Raw genomic sequence first — 26,694 nt, 5'->3', positions numbered from 1 at the left:
CATCAAAAAGTTATTGACAAGATACTTTCAGATTTTTAAAACATCTTTGTAGTGTTTCATTTGATCTGTTGGTTACACTGCCCGTCATGACCTCCAGAGGTACTGCTGTGTTTTGTCCATATGTGTAAGTCTTCAGAAAACGTGCACAAACACAAATGAATGCACAAACAAAATGCACAAACAAAAGCCTCCATCCCTCTCCATGTTTGTACCAATGTTTTAGTAGCATACAGCTAATAAAAAATAAAAATATAGGACAACATTTTCACTGCCCACTTTCCTTCTTTACGTTAGCATGAATGTTAAGCAATACTACCACTAGAGGGCACCAGTCAGAGTCTGACAACAAAAAACACGGTGATGCTCGATGATAGGCATAAATGAGCCTTTAGTAGAATAAAGCTGTTAAAAACTAATAATATTCTCTACATACTTTTTTTTAACGTACCGGAATCAAAATCAGAACTCAATATTGTCTGATACACCAAGTTCAGGTATTGTAATTGATATCGGCAAGGAAAATATTGTATCAGAACATCACAAACACACAACAGATACTGACCTGACAAGTATTGTAATATTTGAAAATATATAGGTTCCTGGAAAAAATCACATCAGTGTACCTCTACTTTAATATATATATATATATATATATATATATATACATATGCATTTATTCCCATAAGAAAGGTTCTAGCTTTATCAAGTTTCACTTTCAGTACAGTTTAGGGATGCTGTAACATTTCTAAAATCCATAAATTATGGTCCTCCCTGGCTTGAGTCGTGATTTATGCAGTAACTGCAACATGTGCAGTAAATGTACCTGTCAAAAAACGTACACATTTGTTGCTGTAAAAATATAGAAAAGCCCATCAAAAATGGCTCGCACCCCGACATGTTTTTACGTCAGGATGTATTTTCTTCTGTGAGAACAAGTCTGCTTCATTGTTCACACATCATGTAAACCATGTAGGCTAAGTGCAGCATCATCGGCCTCTCCGACAGACGTCCTGCTTGACAGCTCTGGCCTGGTTCAGGGTCAAGCTGAGGTCAGGGGTCACCACACCCGGCAGGACTTTGCACCTCGGTTCATCACCGATGACTCAGGACAGTTGAACGCTTTCCGAAACTCTTCGTAGTTACTCATCACTCCGATGACTCTGCAGTGACGTTAAAGGTCAGGGTGTAAGTATCGTGTGCATTCACCAGTTTGTGAGTGAGTGTGTGTGTGTGTGTGTGTGTGTGTGTGTGTGTGTGTGTGTGTGTGTGTGTGTGTGTGTGTGTGTGTGTGTGTGAGTGTGCTCACCTGTATTTTGGTGGACTATGAGCTCCACTCTGGATCTGGTCCCTGGCTGCTTCGGGTCTGTATGAGTTACATCTCACCTGCAGAGTATAAGTACACTGGATGGATGACTCATACGCAGCGGTGGAAAAAGTACTCAGATCTTTTACTTGAGTAACTATAGCACAGTTAAAAATACTCAAGTATGTAAGTAAAAGGTTGCATTATATTCGATATTTATATTCTATATTCTATACTCCTCTAGGACAGTAAACTGAATATTTTTTGAGTTGTGGGCAAAATAAGATGTTTGAGGACGTCATCTTGAGCTTTTGGAAACATTGGTCAACATTTTTTGCCATTTTCTGACATTTTATAGGCAAACAACTATTAATCAATTGATTGAGAAAATAATCTGCCAATTAATTGACTATGAAAATAAAATAAAATGGTAATTAAAGCTGTCATATAAAAGTGGTGGGGTAAGAAGTATATTATCTGCCTCTAAAATCTATTGGAGTAGAAGTATAAACCCTTTTACAGCTGACGTCATCAAAAAGCTGCATGTGCAATCGAGTAACGGAAGTATTGGTCTCCCTCAGTCATCCAGACGAGTTATCAAGCTACGAACACTGAGTTAGATGGCACCAAAATCACCAAAATGTCTGGTTGTTGCATGTTGTCAGAATCTCAGAAACTGCCTCCAGTCATTTCAGTGAGGGGAAGCGGTTTCGATCACGGTCGTAGGGGTAAAAAGCGGGTGCCACCCATGTGAATTTTCTCTGCCACTCAGAGTTCAGCGCTAAACTTCTAGAGGTTGCCTCCTGGCACAGACCAATCAGTTACAAGTGGTTGGGCATTGTGGGTGAGGAGGAAGCAACCAATGAAGGAGTTGATCATGGCAGCGTATGAATACCTGGTACAATATGACCCTTGCGATGTACAAGGAAAAACAGTTCATTCTGCTTGTTGGACCAACAATTGAAGCTTCCTTTCTTGGGGAATTATTTACAAGATAGACAAGTTTTTTTTTCCTCTTAACTTTTTTGTACACAACCTAATATACACAGATTTGCAAGCTATTATTATCAGTGTTGTGGACTACAGGTTGTATCAATCCTATGATGTTCTCCAAAGCATCTGTCTGTCATTGGACCACAGCTGCTTTTCCAACCTGCATATCCAAACCTCCATCCATTACTTTAACCCAAATGTAACTGTTTTAAGCTCTTTACTTAAACTTTTACTTACTGGTTCAAGCCTCACACCTCAAAATCGAGCTTAAAGTACAGCCACTCTGGGGGAAAATACCAGCATACTCTGACATGACAACAGCAGCGCACAGATACACTCTTACCGGTTGAAGCATTGGCAGGGAGGCAAAAATAGTATCTGTGTGTGTCCTTACATGTGCATAGCTCAAGAAGAAAAGTTGGTTGTTGTTCAGTCCAACTCCAGGCAGGCGAGGCTCCTCCACACCACCTCTGCTTTCATCTACCCACCGCCTGTACGCCTGCACACAAGGAGGAAGAGAACGTCTCTCACCTGGACTGCTTAACACGACAACTGGAAAGTTGTATAAAATAGTCCAAGGACATTTTGAGTTACGAAATACAGATGACTAATAAATAAATTTGAAAATAATAACAAGCACAGGTGCAGCTAATAAACTTGTGCCCTAAGAAAGACTATGTGGTAGAGGCAGATAATCCCAGAGAGTGTGTTGTATAAGAAATCAGATCCTACCCTAAAAGCCTCTCTTATTCCACCGTTGTCTGCTATGTTTTCTGCCAGAGTCCTCTTGCCCCGAACCTGCAGAACAAAAATCCACAAAACACAGATTCTCACATCTTGTTCCTTCACCAAGTGTTTCCAGGGACTGCCCATTTGTTCCAAAGGTCCATTATTCTGAAACTCCAATAGTCTGAAAAATGTCCCATTGGACTGAAAGCCCGTTATGCAGAAAACAAACACCCACTGCTCCTAAAACTCTCAATCTCCCTGCAGTTCCATGACTGCCGGACCCGTCCATTGCGCAGAGTTGGCAGGGGGTTTGCCTTTAACTCACCAGATTCACACGGCGGCAATTCTCCTCTGACATCACACTCAAGGTGGGGAGTTCAAATGTGCTGCTGCTGTGTAACAGGTTGCAAATTGCATAAACAAAGGGAATCTGAGAAATTGTTAGCATTGCTCTGCAACCTACAAGACAACGGAGAGAGAAAATCTGGAGGGACATCGGACCATATTTCAAGCTAAAGCGACATATTTGATACTCCTTTTGCTACTGTAGCTAACATTAGCATTCAGCCACTCCCTTGCTAACGTTACTGTTTACCGTTACACAATACACATAACTAAACATATCAGTTAACAGGCATTACGGTTTGGGTTATTTCTCGGAACAATGGGCCTTTGGAGACCTTCGGACTGTTGGGTTTTCAGAACAATGGCATGGCATCATATTTCCAAAGGTCATAATAAAAGTTTATTCTGGATCAGAATATTCTTAACTTTATTGTTGTTTGAATACATGTCTGTGTTTTTTTTTGTGGAACTATAAAAGCTTATTTTACTGTTACAGTTGTTATAAATTCAGTATATTCAACCTCAGGTTCTTACCTTTAGGCCTGCCTCCTCCCATTCATAGTCATTATACTGTTTAATCATACACTGGGTCTTTTCATTGAAGGCTGTTACAGACGAGTTGCTCCACCACTGGTCAAGGTTGCCATTACTGTCATACTTGCGACCTGTTCAGTAAAACATCACACAAAAATCACACTGTTAAAAATGTGTTTCTTTTTTGTGGATGTTTTCTGATGTTATTTTTGGTGATTTAGTGTATTTACCATTATTGTCAAAGCCGTGTGTTAACTCGTGTCCAACTATCACACCGATGGCACCGTAACTTAAAGCTCTGGAAAGAGAAAACAAGGTGATGACGTTTAGTCACGTGGCTCCTGTTCTGAGTAAAATGAGTAATGGTCACAGTCACAGCATAAAATGGCTAAATTTCAATGACATGGAACGGCTGCAGGATGAATAAAATGGTTTGCAGCGATGGTACAAATACGTATCTTGAAAAAAAATGTTAACTTTGATTAGAGAGCAAGAAAACAGAACATTCTAACTAACAGTTTGCAGGTTTGCTAGCAAATATACTTTTTTTACTCATCAATAACTCTTTATTGATTGATGGGTAGATCTTGTGCTGTATAAGCACACATCACATTGACAGGAGGTACATATGATTGGATGTTGTATTATACATGCACAGTGTGACTGAGGATGTGCTCTAAAGGCATTTTTCATTTCCTCTTGACTTTAAGCCATCATGATACTGTAGCAATGTGTTTTCTACCCCCCTGCTGCGCGTGCATCCTGGAAACCTGTCAACAAGTTTCTAGACCCACATATTTTGCAAAACTGAACGCATAAATTTCACTGTGCATCGGGCCTTTGATGTACAAATGTAGTCTGAGCTCTAGTTTTAGGAATGTCACTTTCATTGACTGTATTAATTAAGGCACAGTATGGTGACATCAAGAGATTTGCTTCAACTTTCATTTGAAAAAAGACGGGTTTAGAAGTTATTTGATAGGATTATGACTAATTTTAGTATTTGGATGACAAAATATTGATACTTTTACATTCTAAACCCTCAAAGTCTCAGACATATCTTTCATACTGTATGACAGTATTGAGGACTACATTATTTATGGCTGTGAAATGTTTACCATTGATTTTTATTTGCTGCTAATGACCTGTAATTTCATTATCAGTGGAGCATGAGGTATTCAATTGAGCTGTTTATGCACAGGCCTCATTGCTCAGCCCTTCTCTGTGGTTTTCGGAGGTTCATGTCAGAATAATTATTTCAGAGCTCGACGTTGCTCCTGAGTAAAGCATGCCGTGACATTTCTTTGGTCTGTTAGTAGACCGTGGCACGGTTCTTTAATCTCACCTCGGATAGTCTCTTCCCCAAAAGAAAGGTTTTTGAAGCTCTCCAGCAGGGAATCCTAAATGAGAGGATCAAAATAGTTTGTTGTTTGTGTCTTTAGCTCTGTCCAGACAGGATTCATTTACTGCAGAAGGCTGGGCAATTTTCAGTGGCCCCTTTTTTTAAGTTCACCATGTTTAAAGCAGTTATCTGCAATTAAAAAGTGAGATTTCTTAAAGTTATTACCATTATAAAACAGATCGCATTTGACCTGTTTTAGAAAGCAGTCCTCCTGCCAGTTTTAGTTTGTATTTTAATGCAAATTGCTAATTATTTCTGACTCTCAAATGCCTACTCAGCTATTTTAGAGGAGTAATATTCCCCCTATAAATGTATCATAGGCAGATAGTTAATTGAAATCACTGAGGTGCAGTGTAGCGTCCTCCTGCCCGGACAGAGCTTCAGAAGTCAATCATTTCTGAATAACTGAGTAAAAAATTGGCGTCTCAGTAATAAATCACATATTTTATCTTACTGATTTGATTTGTGGAGGAACTGTAGAAGGCGTTCACAGTTGTTGGGTTTGTAAACCACCTGCAACACAAACACAAATACACATATAATGGCTCGTCAGTGAGGAAGCTAAACACCAGAGGTCATACAGCAGGTTTTACAGATGAGTCCTGCCACTCACTCTGTACGTGGGACCCTCTTTCGGAGCCAGCTGATATCAGACTGGGCGATGAACTTCAGCGTCTGCATCACATTCCCGTAGTAGTCCTTCTCGCTGAACTCTAGCTAAGACATACACAAATGCAAGTACACACCAGTGAGTACCGAATTTATCAAAATGTTAAGCTGGAAATATTCTAGTCCGACATCACCAGACTAATTTGCAAATGAAAACTCTGCAGTTTCGTCTGGTTCCCAGGGAGAAGTATTTAATCAGGATTAGACATTTACTTTCAGCAGCCTCTAGGAAATACGGTCAACTTGCCAACTTTGTTTATCTTTAACTGTCAAGAAAGGGGTGATGGTGCCTCTTACTTTTCCACTCTTGCACTATGTAACTTGAGGTTGTCAGATACGTTCTCCCGCCAGAAATCTGTAACGCTTTGCAGTGTTAAATCGCACACCACCAAGTATGTCACTGATTTTAGTGAGACTGGATCATATCTTATGGCTTTCTTTTCCCTCTGATGTGTGATTTATAGCATTTCCAGGTGGACAGATAGCTTTACGTCTTGCTAAAGTAACCGCTAATTGCTGCTAAGTGTGGCTGCTGTTAACTACTTAGCTCAGTTAGCTGTACAGCTAGCTGCCAGGGCTCCCTGAAAAGTTTATTTAATGCATGTCAAGTATGAAGGTATACAGAATATACTATTAATATTTTCCTATAATTTGTTAGTTTGGCCTCACACAAGACAGACGCTGAACTGCCTTCTTGCTGTTGGACTATTCAGTAATATTAGCTTTTATATTAGATTCACTAGTCTTTGATCATAAGTAATGTCATTACAACAAATGTACATGTGCATCTGTCCATATTTACAACCACGGTGTATAAGTGAATTGCACAAAATTGCATAAATTCTTGCATAAGGAGGTGTGTAATGTTCAGTTATTTTCTAATCAAAAACCGATGCATCTTAAACAAACCGGTAAGAATATTTAAGCCCAAGAATCACCCTTATTCACCCCCCCCAAGCCTTATTCATATCTGATCTCTTGCTGTCTCCTTGCTGTGTAAGGAGTCCTGCATTGCTCCAGTATACACACCTGCTTTAAATCTTCATTGAGGTAGGTGTCATTCAGAATAAACTCTGGGTAGCCGACTTTAGCCAGGACAGCATGAGCCTTTGGAGGGTGAGGCAACAACATGAAGTTAATGAGGAGTTTAAACGGGTTTAAACATAATCATAAATAGATTTATCAGACACTCGTTCAGAGTAACTGACAGTGAGAGCAAAGGCTGAATAAAGTTAAACTCTTGCAATAAAGAGTGAAGAGAGACATGGTGCCCTGACAGAAACTCCTCCTGGATCTCTGCAGTGACTCTTACATAAGAAATAAAGAAATACATTTTTAGGTCGTTGCTGAACTGAACTTGTGGCAGAACCAAAAAACCCAAGGTGGACCTGTTATTTCTTATTTTATTTCTTTATATTTTCAATATTTTCTTTTTAGCAAAGTTGGTGGTTGAGGAGTTTGGGTCAGGGAGGAAAAAAAAGAATGAAAAGAATGAAAAGCACTTTAAAAGTCCATGGTTATCTGTTAACAAAGTCAGTAAAATGAAGGACAGCAGGGCGCCGCTGTGTCAAAAAAACAAAAAAAAAAACAAGGTCCTATATCAAAAATGTGTGAGCGCTCATGATGAAATGAAATGAAGCAGAATCCGCAGACATTAAAGTCAGATCCTCAGTACAAGTCCGTCGATATTCTGGTTTAAAGCTGCAATAATTGATTGCTTAATATCAAGAATAAATTAAATGGCCAAATGCAGATGCAAGCAAACGGTCTCCATGGAAACTATAGAAATGTCAGGCTGTGTTTCAGCGCCTTAACGTTTCCCCGCTAAATAATTCAAAAATACATATTTTTTCTCTCACCTGTAGTGCTGATTATCCATCTATATCCGTCTGATGTCTGCCTTCTCACGGCCATAAGAAAAATATGAATTTTGATTTTGGGGTGAACTGTCCCTTTAAGTAAGTCCCTGAGCTAAGGAGAAATTAAGCCTTAAGTGCCATACTTAAGGAGAAAACTTGCTGCCCCCAAGTGGCCAAAAACATTAATGCAGCTTTACTTTTTATTGCAGTTAACATATGAAGTAATGAGAAACATGAGGATGAAGTGATGAAGGTGTCACCTTCTCTACGGCTCTCTTCTTCGTCGGTTCATCCATCCAGTCGTTCTCCTTCTCCAGCATGTCGATGAACGCCCAGCGAATGCCCTCGATCAGCTCCTCCATCTGACACGCACGCGCACATACTCAAATTAATTAGGTGCAGACAGGATTAAATGTGTGATGTGACTTCTGGAGGATGTACACATAAAAATTACACACACACACACACACACACACACACACACACACACACACACACACACACTCAGAGGTGTGTCCACAGCAGCACGAATCTGTTTACAAAAAAATAAAGCACTCACTGTCATCACCACATAAACACACACCGCCACACTGACACACGAGGCATGACATCAAATGTCTGACATCATCTCCAGGTGACAAACAGACAAAATACACTCAAAATACACACACACACACACACACACACACACACACACACACACACACACATCTGTTCCACGACTAAACATATCCAAAAATTAAACACTCGACCCATGATGTCATGGTGTCTTATAAAACACACACGCACCATGTGTTTCTTGTCCTCCAGGAAGTATGTGTTGACAAAGAGGCGCCCGGTGGCATAAACAAGCGAGTTCTCGACGTAGTTAACACACTTATCCCAGCGCGGGGTCAGAGAGGTGGTTCCCGTGGTTACCTGGCGGGGGTGCGAGAGACGGAAATGTAAGGTGACATTGCCTGTGACACTGTAAGCTGACTTGCACTGTCAGAGTCTCTCAACCCGAGAATCTGGACCTGATATTTTTTTAAGTAGAACATTCTTTTACATATATCATAACTTGTGTTTATGGCGAGCAATAAAGTTCACTTTGAGCTCTATTTAAGGTCTTAAAAATAGAAAACCATAGTGCTCAAAATCACATAACTTTCCCTGCTCTCTAATTACTGTCATCAACATTTGAGGACAAAAACCAGTCTGAGAAAAGTTAAGAAACTTCAGAATGTGCACTTACTACTTATATTTTGAATATCTTTTTAAGTTTCCCTCATTAAAAAAAAGTAAGTTTTAATATTGTTTAAGGTTTAAGCCAAAATACATATGATGCCAATTCCATACTGCACACCTAAAAATCCCATAAAGAATGAATCTGCTAAATAAGAAGAAAATATAGAAACATAAAGATGAATAAATAAAAGAATAAGTAAATAAAAATGTGAAAAAATGTAAATATATGTGGAAATATAAAGACAAAGAAATGTGTAAAATAATTATAAGCATTTTCATTTATTTTCACTTTTTTTTTCACAGTTTCACAGTTTATTTCTTTATTTTTTTAACATATATTTTTAAATATATATTTACATTTTGCACAAATATAAATTCCTTTTTAGTCTATTTTCAGATTTTTATGTTTTATAAATATAATATTTATAATATATAATACAATGGCATTTATTTATTTGTAGCCCTTATTTTTCCTTATTCTTTCCCTGTTGCTGTAGTCAGGTCTGTCTTCAGCCTGAACAAAATATAGTAAATAGTTTATTTTAACAGAAACAGTGGTGTGTTGAACACCCCACTATGTGCAAAAGTGCACATATTTTTGACAATATCTAAATAAATATATATAGAAATGAATGAACAAATAATTTAAAGTGTTTATTTTTTAATAGTCTTTATATTTCCAGATTATTTTCTTATTCTTTTAACGATTTATTCAGTTTCCTGTGGTTACATTTAGGACATATTTAAAGAAATTCAAGAATTAGTTTGATTCTGGGTCAGATTTATAGTTTTGTTTAGTTTTTTTTTAACTGGGAATTCAAGACAGATAAATGTTGCATGTTGAGAGTTAAAATTAGAGTTACAGTAAGCAACAAGTGTAGGCAGCTGAAATCCTCACGACCCACTTTTTCTGTTTACAGTTGAGCTACATGTGTAATTTAAACCAAATTCCACTGTTTCACAGCCAGACAATTACACACACATACAAACATCTATCTGCAAAATGTCAACTTGGAATGAGAAAAAGGAAAAGGAGCCCTATTTTAGGCTTTTTACTGTACTTTTTTTCATTACTCAACTGTTTTTTAGAGGATGTTTTTGTCCTTAAACCCATGATGGAGCATTTAATTCTTTAGTTCATCTAAAACTTAAAAATTACTAAATGTGGACAAAGAATTTGGAAGATTCAATCTGCACCAACCCGAGCATAGTCCAGGTATCTGTAGAGGAAACGACGGCTCAGGGTGGTGATCCTGGAGAAAACTGTCCTCCACTGAACGTAGTTAGCAACAGTCCTGGAGACAGAGACAGAGGGAGGAGGGACATTAATTAAATGCCTACATGTAATCTCATTATACACTATAATATACTTATAATGAGAGACGGGAGCCCTCGAGCGCCAGTGTGTGTTCATCAGTCTGTGTGTGTTTTCTGTCTAGCTGTTCGTGTGTGTGTGTGTGTGTGTGTGTGTGTGTGTGTGTGTGTGTACCTGGGATCTGTGTTGTCAATGAGCTTGAAAAGTTCCTTGAAGTACTGCGGGGCTCGGACGATGACATGCTCAGAGGAGGAGATGGACCGGACCGGCTCGACTTTAGACTCCACCACAGCTCTGACAAAACCCAGCCAATCAAACTGCACCAAACATCGGACGAAGAAACGTGTACAGTGACGGTTACTTGTATATCTATTTAAAAGCAATTGTGATGATATTTAGATTTTTTTTTTTTAACAGAAACAAGAAATATTTTCAGTTTAAAACGCATTTTAAACAATATAAAATAAGATAAATAACTCAGACACTTAATTTACTTATCTGCAGAGGGAGGACTCTCTAGTGTTTCCAAAAAGTTTGTAATGCAACCTTCACCTCCACATCGTGCCTTCAAACCGTTTAATGCACATCAATTTGTTGATGATCCTTTACAAACACAACCCCTGCCATTTAGAAAGCAAAGTGTAGTTGAATACGCCCTAAATGCACTTTAGACCACGCTCTACAGATCATCTAAACTGGGCCCAACCACTTAAAGCTCACAAACACTGAAGTCAGAAGAACAACTTCCCAATTCAGGAAATGGGACCATCTGAGGAGCACTTGAATACGACATTTGTAATTCTCCTCCAGTGCCACAGTGAGGTTTATACAGTTTGTGGTTTTGAGTGAAATATCTCAACAAATATTAGATGAACTGTTATAAAAGATTCATAGCAGCTTTGGTGGTTGTTTATGTGAGCGTATACATTTAAAGTACCTGTGGTATGGAGCGCTGCAGGCGAGAGAGTGTGTATCTGTTGTACATGTTCTCACTGGTGCGGTTCTCATATGGAATCAGGATCTGCAGACACAGTGAGCAACGTTACACTGACGTGACTTATCATAAATTTAAAAATAAGGTATTTTACCTTCATGCTGATGGTGAAGCTGATGCACAAATTAATGTTTCAAAGTTAATAATGCTGGGTTTTAATTTTCCCCAGAGCCACTGAGGCCTTATCAAATTATCTCCATACATTAAGGGAGGTTATGTTTATCTGACATGACGTCTTTACATGAGCCAGTTTGGTCTCGAAGTCGAGAGCCTTTTCCATCTGGGTCAGTGCTGCTTTCTCTGGAGCGCCCAGCATGACGGCCGTATCTACCATCAGACTCAGCAAGGCCGCACGATACTGGAGAGAGAGACGGAGGAGGGGAGGGGTGGTGGGGTGAGAGACAGAGAGGGTGAGAGAGAGAGAGAGAGAAACAGGCAGAAAAAGACGAGTGTTACTTTATTCTTTCATTGCTGTGAGCTACTGTCACGAAACATCAGACGCCATCAGACATAAATCAAAGACTTACACCCACACTCAGATACTGTACTACTCCTACTGCTCCATCAGTCAATGGAATTATGTTTTCATCATTATCTGGTTTAACACACAATATAGATAAAACTATACAAAACACAAAGAATATAAAGAAAAATTAGTGTGTCATCACAGTGGGTTAGAACAGGGTCCACTTCATTTACTTGCTCACTTTAATTTCGCTCAAGTCTTGGATGTCTATGAGATCATGACTGTATTATTTCATCCCAGAGACACTCAACAATTGAGCCAATATTGTCTAATATTGCTGTTTGGCATAACTTCAAACTACATGTAATGCATAAAAAGGGACTTTCCAAAGGCATTTAGTTTCTGACTCTGGGAAAGTGAGAGAAAAACGGATAATTCTAATGTTTTCATTTCCATTCACTGAACCTCCCCAGAAACTGTTTGCCTCCCACTGTGACGTCCTCTGTCATCGACTGGACAAAAGAATTGGACTTAGCCTCCATGTCTGAAAAGTGAAACCAGTGAGGAAGAGCCGTAAACCTGCATTCTTTCTAATGACCAGCAGGGGGCGACTCCACTGGTTGCAGAAAGAAGCAAGATTGTATGAAAGTCAATGAGAAAATGACCCTTCTTCTCACTTCATTTATGACCTCAGTAGAGTTTCCTGAGGGGTTTATTTTCAAGTCTTCTTTAGAACTGCATGATGTTCATTTTGCAAAGTAGCATCCATTTAGAGTAAAATAGGTGCTACAACAGGTAATAGTTTAGGGCGTGGCTACCACGACAATGTGTCAGTCAGGACAGAGATATAGCTTTGCGTATCCATGGTGCTCTGTACATGAAAATAGCCAAGAACTTTTTTTTTAATGGGTTTTGTCTGCTTTCGTCTCAAAACTTTCACTGTGTTTTCAGTTTATATAACTTTTATATATTAGTTGTAACATTTTATTTGCCTAAAAATGTCTTGCATAGCATTTTCTTGTATTAAAAGACACTCTAAATAGTTGGCAGTTAATTTTTTCCAGTGAGTACATTTAGTTTTAAGACCGTTTTTTGCAAGCCAGAGTTAGCATCCCAATTATTATCTCAGTCAATGTGAATTACGGACGCACCTTGCTAACCAAGCTAGGTTAGCTAGTGCCAGCCCCACACTCATGTCTGAACATGGTCACTTTTGGCTCCAAGAAACCAAGATGGCGACTGACAAAATGCTAAACTTGAGGCTTAAAAACACTCCAAACAAAGGCCTGACATCATGGTCAGCTACATCCACTTCTTTTATATAGTCTATGGTGATTACCCATGGTCACTAATCAAAAATTGTCTCTTTGGATTTTACTTGATAATATTAATTATATTTTCTATTAATATAATTACTAGTAATTTGAAAACAACATGGTTAACCAGACCAGATGGTGGACTGCATGTACACCCTTGTGTATACAGCATATGAGAAAGAGTTTTGCTAGTTGAGAAAAATTACTTGCTGCATACTCATTGCACTTTGTTATTCCGGCCTAATGAGGCAGCTATTAGTGAGGCAATCGGTATCGGCTGCCTCTCTCACAATTAATTTCTTGCATTATGACTGCCTGCCATTTGTGAAACTGTTGAGTCTGCAAAGAAGCTCTTGTTCTTATTATAAGGTGCTGATATAAAAACCCCAACATTAACTGCTGATTTTTCAAGTGGCTGAAATTCTCCTCTGCGACAATTTATCACTCAAACAGGGGAGGAAATAGCTACTGCAGGAAGAGGAGTTTTTAGATGACAGGTAAAAGGGGTGAAAGATGAAGCAGAAACTCACCGCTCGGGCAGAGGAAGTGTTGGTGATGTAGTCTTCCCTGGAGGGCAGAGACAAGGACGCCTGATCGAGCTACATAAAGACAAAGAGCACAGGTGAGCCTCTGCTGTTTTTTAGGTTTGTTTATCTTGTGAGTTTTTGCTGCAGCGATAGAAAAAACAGAAAAATGTGACTGAGCAAGGCAGTGATTTGTAATATACTGTATCTTTTAACCACAAATTGGATTACATTAGTTTGAAAAAAAATACAAATGTTTGTACATTGTTTGCCTCGCAGGCAACTACTGCACTTCATTCTTTTCACTATGGCATGAAAATCAATGTATTTATATAACTAATGCACCTGGACTTGGATGGTATTCTTCATACCTTTCTGACATTTAACAGATGTATACAGTATATGCCAGTACCTCGCATTTTTCATAACAATGAATCATTATTGTTGTTTTGGTGAGGACGAGGGTGTTTAAGCTGCTGTATAGCTGCTGTATATCTTTTTCCAGTTGTTCTTCTATAGACGATGAGCATTTTGTATTCTGCCACTGTGTTTTTTTTCCCTCATTGTCCAATTGGATTTACTGAGCGGGGTTCTTCTGTGGTGGTGACGGCAAAGTTTACAGATGCTTTGAAATAACAATCATGGAGGATAAATTAGTGGTGTCTAGTGCCGGATACCCAGAGCTATATGATTTTACCGGCTGTAGTTACTATGATTTGAACAGAAAACAACAGCCTGGAGGCAAATTAGTGTGGTACTTGACATTTCAGGCATGTTGTTTTCATTCATTTAAACTGTGCTAATAACTGGTAATATAGAGTTCATGGTTTGGGGTAAGCCAGCATTAACTCACTTGCAACGTCTCACTTTCCACATCTCTCTTGAGAAGCTGCCCTTTGATTTCTCCTCTTTCTGAGGGTGTCATGTACCCACACTCAACTCTGTTTTACTTGTGTCAGGTCTGGTATTTGAAAAAAGCCTCTCATCCTCCATCAGATCCAGAGCAAGTGCCCCCCACCTGCCCATTTTTTATACAGATGTTTAGGTAACAGACTAACTATTGAATGACTGGGACAGAGGTCTGCAACCTGCTGCTCTGGTCCTGCATGCAGCTCTTTCACCTCTCTGCAATGGCTTCATCTGGCTTTGACATGATCATTTGAAATTATATTTTGTTTATCATTGTTGTGATGTACAGTGAAGAAAAACTAAACATCTAAAATGTAAGTCCTGGCCTTCATCTACAGTTTAGTGCCTTTTCTTCTAAATGTTGCTGATGACTGGTCTTGCTCTTGGCTCTAAAAAAGAAAAGTCTCAGAGAAAAATATACTAAATATAAGTATATAATAAGTTATAATAAGTATTAATAATAGTTGCAGCTTCTTTCTATTTTGGCCAAAAATGGCTCTTCTGATTGTAAAGGTTGCTGACCCCTGAACTAGGAAGCTAACTACTTTGAGCTAACCAAAATAAAATATACAATATATCTGTCCTCTTTAATCTGTACATAAATAAAATTGTAAAAATGACAATTTGTGGTTTACTGTTGGTTATGCGCCAAAATGTCAAACTATCCCTTTGGGAATGCAAATGTGAAAAACATGTGTGCATGCATGAACAGCAATAACAGTGAACTGAAGATGTCTGACCTTGATGATGTAGTGTGAGGAGTTTTTATCATCAGGGGAGACGTACAGGCGGATCAGGGTGCTCTTACTGTGCTGGTTCCTCATCTCTGCAAGAGTCTTCAAGAGGTTCCACTGGTCCGCCGACCACTGATACTCCCCGCCGAGCCCATCCCCCACAATAGGCCACCGAAACTCGGGCTGTTTAAGTGTTTTCAGCATTGGTTTGGCGTCCATCTGCTCTAGTATAGCTGTGTAAACACGCAGAGAAATTGGGAAACTGAAACACAGCATTTTTGTTTGATTGATTCTGTTGTTTTGAATTGTTATTTTCTAATCAAATCGTTTAAATGCTATTTCCCTTTTTTTCACCAGTTGCATCTTATTCCTTTTGCTGCTGCAATGATCTAGATCTGCCATGGGGCTCAATAAAATCTCAGCGTGTCTTGTTTTGTTCTATTATTGTGTCTATGCTCTTAAAATACAGTATCTTTGTGAGGACCTGTTATTAGACCTGCAGAATGGGGACATCATGAATAAATAAGACAGGATAGACCTAGGTTTAGATACAAGTTAAACTAAGTGTTGGGGTCAAGTGTGTAGATGGGATTGCAAAAGTTTGTTTAGGGGCTATGGAAGCATTATGTAAACAACAGTCCCCACAAATGCTGTACAAACTTGTGTGCGCGGTTTTGACTGAAAGTCTCTTGTGAGGATCTGTTAATATACCTTCAGAGTGGGGACATCTTGAATTATGAGGACATTTAGGATAGACCTAGATTTAGTGATGTATGATTGACATACAGTAATGATGATGTATGTCAATGCAGATGTCCTCCAAAGTGATAAAACCAAGTTTGTAAGGGTGTGTTAGACTCACTCTCATTCATACAGGAGCGGTACAGGACCTTAGCCTTGGTCACTGCCTCCAGTTCATCAGGATCCGAAGGAGCTTCTAGTAACTCTGACAGAGAAGAAAACAAACCGTGTCATAACTCACAGCCCAAACAAATAATTTCACCTGAACTAAACTTACTGTACTGTGTACTGTATCAGTCATATTGTTTTCAATGAACATGTGAATGAAGCCCAGGATGCCACGACTGTGCCCTTGCTCATGCTAGCTCAGTGCAGATGACAGACCATGCTTGAACTTAGAAACTTTTTCCAGAACGTTTTTCCAGAACATGCAAAAATACCCCTGACTGTAAGAGTCAGCTAATGTAATAACAACAGCCTCCTCCCAGTGAGTCAGACTATTTCACTTTGTCATGTGAATACCAAAAACAGCTCTTTTTCCTTTGATAGAGCATTTTATGTCCTTATAAGTCAAGTGTATTTTCACCAGGGTGGATGAGCTCAGTTTGCGGGTACACACACAAACCTTTGAGTCGGATGTCTACATGCTGCCGCAGCCAGGGGTAGATGCCGTACGAGGATGAATCTTCAGGGATCGGGTTCTCCTTTAACCAGCCGCCACAGGCGTAGGTATAGAAGTCATCGCAGGGGTTAATGGACTGATCCATTTTATTCAGAATAGACCCCGCTACAAGGTGGAAGGAGACAGAAAGTTAGAAACGCAACCCAGTGAGTGCAGACATTTAAGACACAACCAGATTACTGGAAACAGAGAGCGCCACTCCTCACCTGCTTCAATGCATTCTGTGTTCAGGCAGAACTCCTCCTGATTAGATTTCTGAGATACTGAGAGAGAAGAAAAGAGGTGACAATGAAGCTTAACAACTGAAATGTGAAATCACACTGTGACTGAGAGTTTCTATTCATTTGTAGAACATTTGGGTTGCATACATGTTCTTTTCCACCTCACATCTGCATACAAAGAGTCCTCTACTGCTTGATGGAGAATCAGGGGAGAGCATTGTTTCCAGAGAGGTGTGTCCCCAGCAGCTGTACTTCAAGCCATCCAAGCAACTGGCTTGCATTTAGAAATCTCCAGATGATTGGCAGGCGGCGAGATTTCCAATTGTCCGGTATCATGAGACTAGCTAATGCCTCCTTTTCTATTGCCAGTGTGATCTCTGTGACAAGTGATCAAAATGCTGATAAAGTCCAAGAGATGCAGTTGAAGAGGCGAGTAAAACCATATTACTAGTATTACCTGGGGGACCGCTAGTAATTTGCAATAATTTTGGAGGTCTTAATGTCGTGCAAATCTGCCATGTCCTTAATTTATAAAGCCAAAAATCTGCTACAAATATTACCTCTCATATTTCACCAAACACAAAGGTCCCATGATAATATTAGTCCTGTGTGAATCAGCATCTTGGTGATTTGGGCTCTTCAGCTGTTTTTAACATCTGTTTTCCATCATCAAACAACTGAACAATTATAAAGTTTGATTGCAGCTCATAATACGTTGAAGAGTCAACAGCTGTGCTGTGAGAACGGCTATATCAACATTTAAAGTGACTGATTTAGAAGGTTAGGAGCAAGGTTGTCATATTGAAATACAGCCACAAAGCATCTGTTAGTCGATCTAAATGAGCTGCAAATATGCATTTATGAAAACATGGACAAGACAACTCTAAACCGTATAATCAATGCTGCTGCTGAAGAACAGACACTCAGCTTCTGAAATGTTGGTGTTACACTGAGCCTTGACATCATATCCAGGATAATGTCAGTAAATTCAAGTAAAATACAGACTTGGCTTATGCCGTGCAAATGCGCCACATGAAATACAAACGTGTCTGAACCTCAAGGTCTCCTGGTCAGACTCATCCTGTGCAAACAGGGCTTAAGTGTGTAAAGTTTGTTCTGTCAAAATGATGCAATTATGTTCAATGAACAATAGTTTTGCGTGGATCAAAATAAAAACAAGCATACTGTTATTGAGAAAGTTAAAAGACAGAAAAATCAACAAAAAAATGTGAGTAAATAATTCACATGAGCCATTTGTGTGAAATCTATTTTTCGTAAGACTAACACCCTCAGCTGTAACTCCTCACACAAAAGCAATGACCGCAGAGCAGTTAAATGCTTTATCATGGAGCTTTTACCAGTCATTTAGTCACCAGTAACAATATTTTAGATAAAAAACAAACAAACAGTATTTTTAGTTCATTTATTTTTCTGCCTAAGAAACAACTAAAGTCCAGCCACTTATAAATCAAAATCATGCTGAAAAACCTCATTAGGAGCAACTTGATTACTCTATCTCACATGTTACTTGTCTCACAAAAGAAAGCACTTAAAGACTTCAGGTTATTCAAAACTCTGCAGCTTGGTGATTAACCAGAACCACGAGGAGCGAGCACATTAGTCCAATCTTAGTTGCTCTGCACTGGCTTCCCGTAACATTTTCATTTTAAGATTCTTCTCCTTATAAACAAAGCCCTTAATAAGCCAGGACCAAGATACATTGCTCCCTATTTGCTTTAAAGAACACTATCTTGTTATTATAATACAAACTATGAATGAATGAAACTGAAAGTGTCAGATAATTGTTCTTCTATATGGGTCAAAATGATAGTGGTTATCAGAGGGAAGTCAGTAAGAAACATTCCCACAATCCACTCTTTATCAAATGGTACAAATACAGACCAAAGTGCAGTTGATACAGCTGCTGACAGAGTAAACAGTTAGTGGACTGGAGTTTTTAACCTCATGCCTGCCTGCACCGAGGAAAGTCACCGCCTACATGTAACTTTGAGCTCTGTGATATGACTCCATACACCACAGAATTATTTATTTTATCTTGAGTAAAACATACATCAGGTTTTCCCACTTAAATTTGACTGTCAGTCGTAACTGCTCGACACACGTCTAATGAGGGCAATCAGAGCGCCACAAGAGGACAGAATAGAGCCACCCGTTGTTTATGCCGCTCGCAGTGTGACCACAGCTTTACCCGTTCACTTCCCTTCCTAGAAGGTGAACCAGAGCCTCCTTCTCTGACCTCTTGGCAGAAGTCACTGTAATGTGATGTGGCTCTGAGGGCATACAGAGGCAGCTCAGGCCCACGAAGTGACAGATTTAGCAACCAAATCCTTATTGTGAATGGATGAGTGGAGCGTTACAGAGCTGCGCTGCTATGTCTGACCTCAGAGGCTGACTGGTCTTGTCGTCCAGTTAGAGCTGCTTAAAGGGATAGTTTGGGTTTTTGAAGTGGGGTTGTATGAGGTACTTATCCACAGTCAGTGTAGAACAATTAATATCCGTTTAAATGTAGGCTACATTCAGAATATTTTCACAGCTTTACCTTGCCATCAAACCGCCTTTTCATCTGGGAAATCACCGTTATATAAGCCAAATATCGTTCTGTCCAAAGCCAGCAGACTCCTTTGACAAACACAGCAATTTTACCTCACAATTTTAGAATATTTTCACAGCTTTACCTTGTTGTCAGACAGCTTTTTTCTGATGGGAAACCATCGTTATATAAGCCAAATATCGCTCCAAATATCACATCTAAAGCTACCAGACTTTTTTGACAAAAACAGTAATTTTACTTCACAGAACACAGGACTTGCTGGTCTACCACTGCCTCAGTTTCATAGTCTGTGTTGTTGTATGACTTCATGTTTTAAAGGTTTATATCAGATTCACCAAAGTTACACAATAACACAAACTAACCGACTGAGGCAGCAGTAGACCAGCAACTCCAATATTCTGTGAGGTAAAATCAATTTTCCATCGTAAGTAAACCAAGATAAATCCCCTTAGAAATCATAGAAAAAAGCTGTTGCATATAACTGCAGAGCTTGCCTGAGAATCATCACGTTTTTAAGTTTTCTTCAGTATCAAAATAATTGCATTAGAGCTGTCTGCACATCAATGAGTGCACTGTAAACAGGAACTGCTGATAGCTAATTCTGCATACTTTTAAGTTGGCCAATTTGCAAAAATGTAAAGAAAGAGAAAGCCAACAAAAATGGGGCTCTAGCTGTCCGATAACAAACTGCCCACAGATAGCTAACTGACTCCAGGGAAACATTATACTTCCTGTTTACTTCCCCCAAAGCATTGTGGGAACTACAATTCCAAAACACAGAGCATGATTATCCCCCAAATCATAATAAAATTAAAAATGATAATGAGAGCTACAAATCCATTAATATTAAAGGGAGATTTTTTTTAAGCTGGGTTCTATGACATAAAATTACTGTTCTTTTTTAATGAAGTTTAGGGAGAGCGGTATTTGTCTTATATATTGGCAGCTTCCTGTTGGTAAAGGCTGTCTGACAGCAAGGTAAATCCTGTGAGAATATTCTAAATATAGCGCGCTGACCCTGTCCACTTAGCTTCCTACACTGGTGCTCTTGGTGCTTCTCCAAACTGGGGCGTGCCGACCACCAACTACTGTAAGTAATAAAAATCCAAACTCTCCCTTTAATTATGTGCCCACTTGTAGTAGAAATACACAATACTCACAGCTTCCACCCTGCTCGACCCACTTGGCCTGGAACAACCTCAACAACCCCCCTCCTGACCGCTCCGTCAGGAACATACACACAGGGGTTTAAACACGCGCACAGATGTCTGAGGCTCCGGTGTCACAGCTAATGCTATCCTCATGTTCATTACTCAGATACCAGACAGGCCACCGAACGCTAACATGCATGTACACAAACACACATTTTCTCTCTGAACTCATTAAATATGAACATTCAAACAACCACTCAGCATTCCTGTGTCTGGTCATTCGCATGGCCGGAGAGCAGAGGAGGGTTTCCATTAGAGTGTGTGTGTGTGTGTGTGTGTGTGGTGGTGCATACATAGAGCACATAACACTTCAATACCACCACAAGAATGTTGGCTTCCCTCAATAACAAAAAAACAATGTGACCCCACCCCAGACACACACGAACACCCCTCCCAACCACGACCATCCTCACAGCAACCACGCACCACTGAAACTACTGAAACAGTTGACACGGAGACTTACTCTTAAAGAAACAGTTTCATACTCCAACTTGGTTTTTCCCAAAGATTAAAACTCACTAAATTAACATGTTATATCTTGTTTGTTTAATCTGTGCCAAACTGAAATGCAAACATGACAAGTGGTTTTTAAGGGGCCAACGGTGGAAGTTTTGAGTTTTAAACGTGCTAGTTGCAAGATTTGTGTGTGTGTATGTGTGTGTATGTGTGTGTGTGTGTGTGTGTGGGTGTTCTTGGACTAAACTGACCCAGACTTCCCATTGTTTCCAGTCTTCATGCTAGGTTAAGCTAACTGTCTCCTGGCTGCAGCTGCATATTTAACATACAGATAATTTGCTGCTTAAGCAAACTGACTAGGTTGACAATTCAAATTATCCTTTCTTTTTTTAAAATTCAAATTTGATTTTTCTTCAGTTCAAAAAGGTATTAAATTTGTTAAGTTCTATAAAATAGATTTTTAACAGCTGTATTCTATTAATATCTAGTTATGTGAGTACTACAGTGTTGCTGTCATTGATCCGTACATCAGGCGGCCTGGTCATATAAATAGAGTGTGTCTCTCCAGAGGGAAGAGTCTCTGTATGCTTTTACGCACGAGACACATCAGCGCAACTTCACTGATTCTCTTTCCTCCGGAGAGTTTCTTGTGTGTTCTGTCGAGTTTATAACAGTTTGCTGCAGTGACAACACTGCATGCATGGAAATGAAACTGAAAGCAGCTTCTCTGATCATTAAAGTAAATTTAAAAAACAAAACAAAACACTCAGACATCAATATAATGCAGAAGAGATGTTTGTGCATGTCTCTAAATTGGAGGAAATAATATATTCAGGTGGGTGGCGGGTGGATGAGTTATTCATACATGCAAAATTGGATGAACTCAGAGCATCCGTGCATCATTAAAGCTAAGCAATGTACTGCAGTGGACAGGGCCTGCAGCAAAATGTGTTTTAACCACCTAAACAAAAAAGGTCCATCTGAAAAAAGTATCCGTATGCTATATCTAGAATATTTCCGCAGCTTTACCTTGCCATCAGACAGCCTTTTCTGATGGTAAACTGCTGTAATAAATGCCAAATATCACCCTCTCCAAAGCAACCAGACTCCTTTGCCAAACTTTTACCTCACAGAACACAGGATTGGTCTGCCACTGCGCTGATCTGTTAGTTTGTTTGTGTTGATGTGTGACTTTTACAAGGTCGGTTCAGATTTGCAGAGGTCACACAATAACACAAACAAACTAATGGGGTGTGCAGACAGTCATCCACTGTAGGTAGCACTTTATCTTTCTGTTCATACTTCAGCCAGTGCTTCAAAAAAAATTCAAGCTGTACATGTGGCCTTGTGTCTAATATAGCAACTCCAAGAAAAAACAAGAAAAAAAAAAGGGAAGTTGCCAGAAGCGACTGCATTGTTCCACTGAGATGCAGCATGACTGACAAATCAGCATTCTCTGTGACATCAAGGAACATGTGGAATTGTCCACCTGTGGAAATGAGGAACTGCATGCATGTCTTGTCTTGTCTTTCTTATATCTTGTTTTAATAGCCTTTATTTTTATTTTTACAATGCCATGTTGTGCAATGCCTGTTTTACAGAAGCAAATCGTGTTTGACGTATCTATCTAAAACATCCGTGTTAATTAGTGTGCACTGTCCCCCTGGAAAATAAACATACATGGACACACCCTTCTCATTAACTCTGCCGCACAATTCACTGCTAATTAATTTCACGTTCTGCAGGGCATGTCACCCACAGAGTGTCAACATACACATTCTTTCCTCTTTTCCCAGAGTTCAATTTGACTCCCACAGTGCACTACGGAGCGTTCGAGGTTGTGCATGTGGGCGTATGTATGAAACCTTATATGAACCAGAAATAGGTTGACACGAGTTACCCGCGAGCCCTGCACACAGACCTTTGCTCCCACCAGTGTGCTTGTGTGTATTTACAGTCTGCATGTACTATAATCTGAGGACTGTACGATACATTTCCTCTGAATTCCTCTAAAATTATAATGCAGGTTGAGGAAAAATGTGTATTGCATGCTTTGTGTGTGTGTGTGTGGACTTACCCAGTATGAGTGCAAGCAGCAGAGCGGCACAGAGACACACACACATGGCCAGAGCTATCTTGTAGAGACGACTGTTGCCCCTCTCGGTTTTAACCCCACCACCACCTAGACGCTCCAGTTCCATGACTTACTGAACTATATCACACACACACACACACACACACACACACAAAAAAAAAAAAAAAAACAAAAAAAACACACACACTCTTTAAAAATGTTACTTTCAGGTCAGGAAACACTGACAAGATTGATTAAAAGAAAAGACACCAAAAAGAAAAAAAAATCTGGAAGAAAAAAAAATAAAATAAAATAAAAAAATCACATTTATGGACAAAATTAAATCCAAATTAAATCCAAAAAGTTAAAGTAACGTCTTCCTAAATTTACACACTGGTCTCTTTTCCAATTAACCAGATTTTATTCACTTTCCCAGTCTGTCTTTCTCTCTGTGCTGCTATCTGTCTATCTGTAGCTACTCCAACTTCACCCTGGCTCTTCAAACTGTTCCTCCCTCCCTTCACCATCACTCCTCCTCCTCCCCTCTCCTCTCCTCCCTCCCTCCGGGACAGAAGGGACCAGGCTTCCCAGTGATGAACAGAGATCTTTTAATAAAATCAGAACATTATCTGTGGAACCATTAAGAGGCTGCAGACCTCGTTAGCGTCGTACAGTACATGTGAAATGTGTGTGTTTTTATGTGTGTGTCTAATCTCATGTACAAAGCAGCAGGGCACTCTGCTCGAAAAACATTTATCAGATCAGACAGTCAGTAGACCAGAACAAAATTAGACACTGATTACAATCGATTAATCTGATGATGGTGATGTTCCCTCCTGTAAAAACACATCAGTGTTTTTGTCAGAAAGCATCGATAGTTTCTTTGAACAGACAGAGGTGGTGAGGACATGGACACCACAGCTCCTGGTTGGTTCTCAACCTCCTCTAACCTCCCCCTTTCCCCCGACTGTGGTGAGGACTCTATCTGCACGTGCTCATTAGGGTTTGGGGCGTCGCGCCACAAAGTCCTTATATAGACGTGACTTCCTGTGCTGCTAAAAAACACCCATTCATCAAGAAGACACATCAACCACGATGCTATTGTTCACCATTGTGACTCACAGTCACTTGTGTCCTGTTTTTATTCTTATTGTTTGACATCTCAACTGGGACCATTTGCTCTAGTTCTGATTGTCTCTGCTCCTGTTTTAGTGTCTCATTTTTAGCAGTGTGGCTTTAGGTACAGCAATGATGGCCTGTCAGTCGGTCGGCACGCCACTCTAGTCCAAACTGAAATATCTCAACAGCTACTGCAGTTGTTCTTTTCTTTTTTCAATAATGTGCATCCTTTGAAATATATTTTCAGTCAAATACCCCCTGGCCTGTGCAATAAAAAGAGGTACAGCGTAGCACTGCGCCATCAGTGTGCAAGTCGGGATACTGTGTAAAATAAACAAAACCTTTTCAACGTCTATTAACTTTCACAAACTGCTCTTCAATAAATCCAGCATTAAGTTCAAAATTGGGGTTGTACAAAGTTTTGAGCCAATCCAATTGAGATATTTTGCTGAATTGCTGATAACTTTGACCTCACGGTGACGCTACAGAAAAAAGTCAGTCGAATACGTTCTCTGAGGACCAAAAAAGTATCAGCAAGTGATGATGCCATGGGCACTACACACTCAAACACCATCACAGTTGCTGTCTTTTGAACTTTGCTCTGACACCTATCTGGATGGTCCTTTTCCTCTTTAACCCAGAGGACACAACATCCATGATTCCCAAAAACAATCTGAAATGCAGACTTGTCAGACCACAGCACACTTTTCTGCTTTTCATGAGTCCATCTCAGATGAGCACAGAAGTCGAAGATGTTTCTAGAAGTTGTTGATACAGGCCTGTGGTTTTCATTTCAGATGGTAGAGTCTTAACGTGTTGCCTTCTAATGCAGTGCTACTCACAGGATTACACAACAGATTATCTAGCGCCATCATGACATCAAACTTTCTGTTTGTCCAAAACTTTGGTTCATGACCAAATACTTGCACAACTATTGATACTCCCTTTAGCTTCGGCTGGACTTTGTATTTAGTGATAATTAGCAAATGTTAGCATGCTAAAACTCTAAAATAAGAAGGTGAACATGGCAAAACATACCTACTAAATACACACATGCTAGCATTTTCCATGTGATACTATGCCAAAGAAGAGTCAGACATGGCCTCTAGATTCCTGTTTATAGGTCACTGAGTTAATTCTTGGGGCCTCCTTTCTGCCCTCACCTCCTCTTCCTCTTCATCATCCTCCCATGTCTGTTTACCCAAACATCCCCCCAGGCTGTCATAAGTATGAGATAAGCAACAGAAACACACATGCAAGGACACACAAGCAATCTTTCAACATGGATTAGGGAAAGAAAACCATCCTTCGAATTGGCTTATCTGAAAACAAACACACACACATGAAAGTTGCCAACTTCTGCATGCAACAGAGCCCGATCCCCCACAAACTTCCCCAATTATTCTATGATAAAGTCACCGGAAAGGCAACAATTTTTGAAACCTGCTGACAGAGGTGTCTGCTCATCTTTGGTAAACACACCTCTGTGGCTAAGCTGAAGGCTGTTCAGTATTTATATGTCTGTGGGAAACACCCTTCCAAATTACCATGTGTCAATGTCTCACGCTCACACACTCAGGAAACGTAATCACTGCACGACTCCTTAAAACACTAAATTAACACTGCGGTCTGGAGCTGTTACTAAAAGTGTAGCATGTGTGCTTTTGTTTTCGGTGTCTGAGGAGGACAATGTGCCGATGAGCGGGGAGTATGTCGGGAGTTAAATTAGAAAGGCGCTCTGCAGTCGAGGTGCTTTCCCAGGAGGGACTACAAAAGCCAAAATATGACAATGCAGTTAATGAAACAGAACAAATGATTTTATTAAGTAACAGTTTTGAAGAGCGCTCTTCAATAATCTCAGTCCTTTATCACACAGTTTTGACAATCAAATCACAGACAGTGACAGGCCAAAGAAAATAAAAATCAAACTTGCACTTTGAGAAAAGGTGGGAAAAAGTTCATTTAGAAAACTATTTTCCCACTTCAATGCCCAACGAGGAGAAAGACACTTGACTGATTAAATCTGTAGGACATCTACGGAAGAGGATTAGAGCTACGTAAAAAATGTATTAGTCAGAGCAGCATGTGAAACATTTATTTCACTTCTGAGTGAAGAGTCAGAATTCAGAGTTTAAAGTTCGAACTTACTTTTTTCTCAGAATTCTGACCTTTTTTTTCACAGAATTCCAACTTTGAACTCATAATATTGACTTTAAGCTCAACATTTCAACTTTAAACTCAGCAGTCCGACTTTAAACTCAGAATTCAAACTTTAAACTAAAGAGTCCAACTTTAAACT

At 39.6% G+C, this 26,694-nt stretch overlaps 1 protein-coding gene across 2 annotated transcripts; it reads right to left on the bottom strand.

Annotated features, from left to right (window-relative positions):
- phex (phosphate regulating endopeptidase homolog, X-linked) lies at positions 1 to 23,453 on the bottom strand. 2 transcript variants are annotated; one of them, XM_084746894.1, is made up of 22 exons: positions 23,280 to 23,453; positions 16,949 to 17,005; positions 16,686 to 16,847; positions 16,182 to 16,265; positions 15,326 to 15,552; positions 13,683 to 13,751; positions 11,612 to 11,728; positions 11,314 to 11,397; positions 10,551 to 10,693; positions 10,263 to 10,356; positions 8,624 to 8,752; positions 8,095 to 8,196; positions 7,005 to 7,082; positions 5,920 to 6,023; positions 5,761 to 5,819; positions 5,250 to 5,304; positions 4,135 to 4,202; positions 3,905 to 4,035; positions 3,029 to 3,094; positions 2,691 to 2,795; positions 1,307 to 1,383; positions 1 to 1,160 (listed from the first exon to the last, which is right to left on the bottom strand). In XM_084746894.1, exons 1-22 carry the CDS (start codon positions 23,401 to 23,403, stop codon positions 1,058 to 1,060), a joined length of 2,238 nt encoding a protein of 745 aa, XP_084603020.1. In that variant the 5' UTR covers positions 23,404 to 23,453; the 3' UTR covers positions 1 to 1,057. The 2 variants fall into 2 exon arrangements, with proteins under 2 accessions (XP_084603020.1, XP_084603021.1); XM_084746895.1 differs by lacking the exon at positions 23,280 to 23,453 and adding an exon at positions 17,111 to 17,251.
- Positions 23,454 to 26,694: the final 3,241 nt, after the last annotated feature.

The sequence above is a fragment of the Lutjanus erythropterus genome, chromosome 21 (genome assembly GCF_056507025.1).
Source record: "Lutjanus erythropterus isolate fLutEry1 chromosome 21, fLutEry1.hap2, whole genome shotgun sequence".
Classification (NCBI taxonomy): domain Eukaryota; kingdom Metazoa; phylum Chordata; class Actinopteri; order Lutjaniformes; family Lutjanidae; genus Lutjanus; species Lutjanus erythropterus.
Note: the sequence above shows the minus strand (reverse complement) of the source record. Positions and strands in the feature narration are given on the sequence as shown.

What these genes read in the sequence shown, in the direction of transcription:
- phex (XM_084746894.1), bottom strand. Translation starts at nt 23,403, where the DNA reads ATGGAACTGGAGCGTCTAGGTGGTGGTGGGGTTAAAACCGAGAGGGGC. An exon ending in CCTCACACTACATCATCAAG is followed by an intron (nt 13,752 to 15,325) that starts GTCAGACATCTT and finishes GTCTTTATGTAG; the next exon opens with CTCGATCAGGCGTCCTTGTC. An exon ending in GGGAGGAGGCAGGCCTAAAG is followed by an intron (nt 3,095 to 3,904) that starts GTAAGAACCTGA and finishes TTTGTTCTGCAG; the next exon opens with GTTCGGGGCAAGAGGACTCT.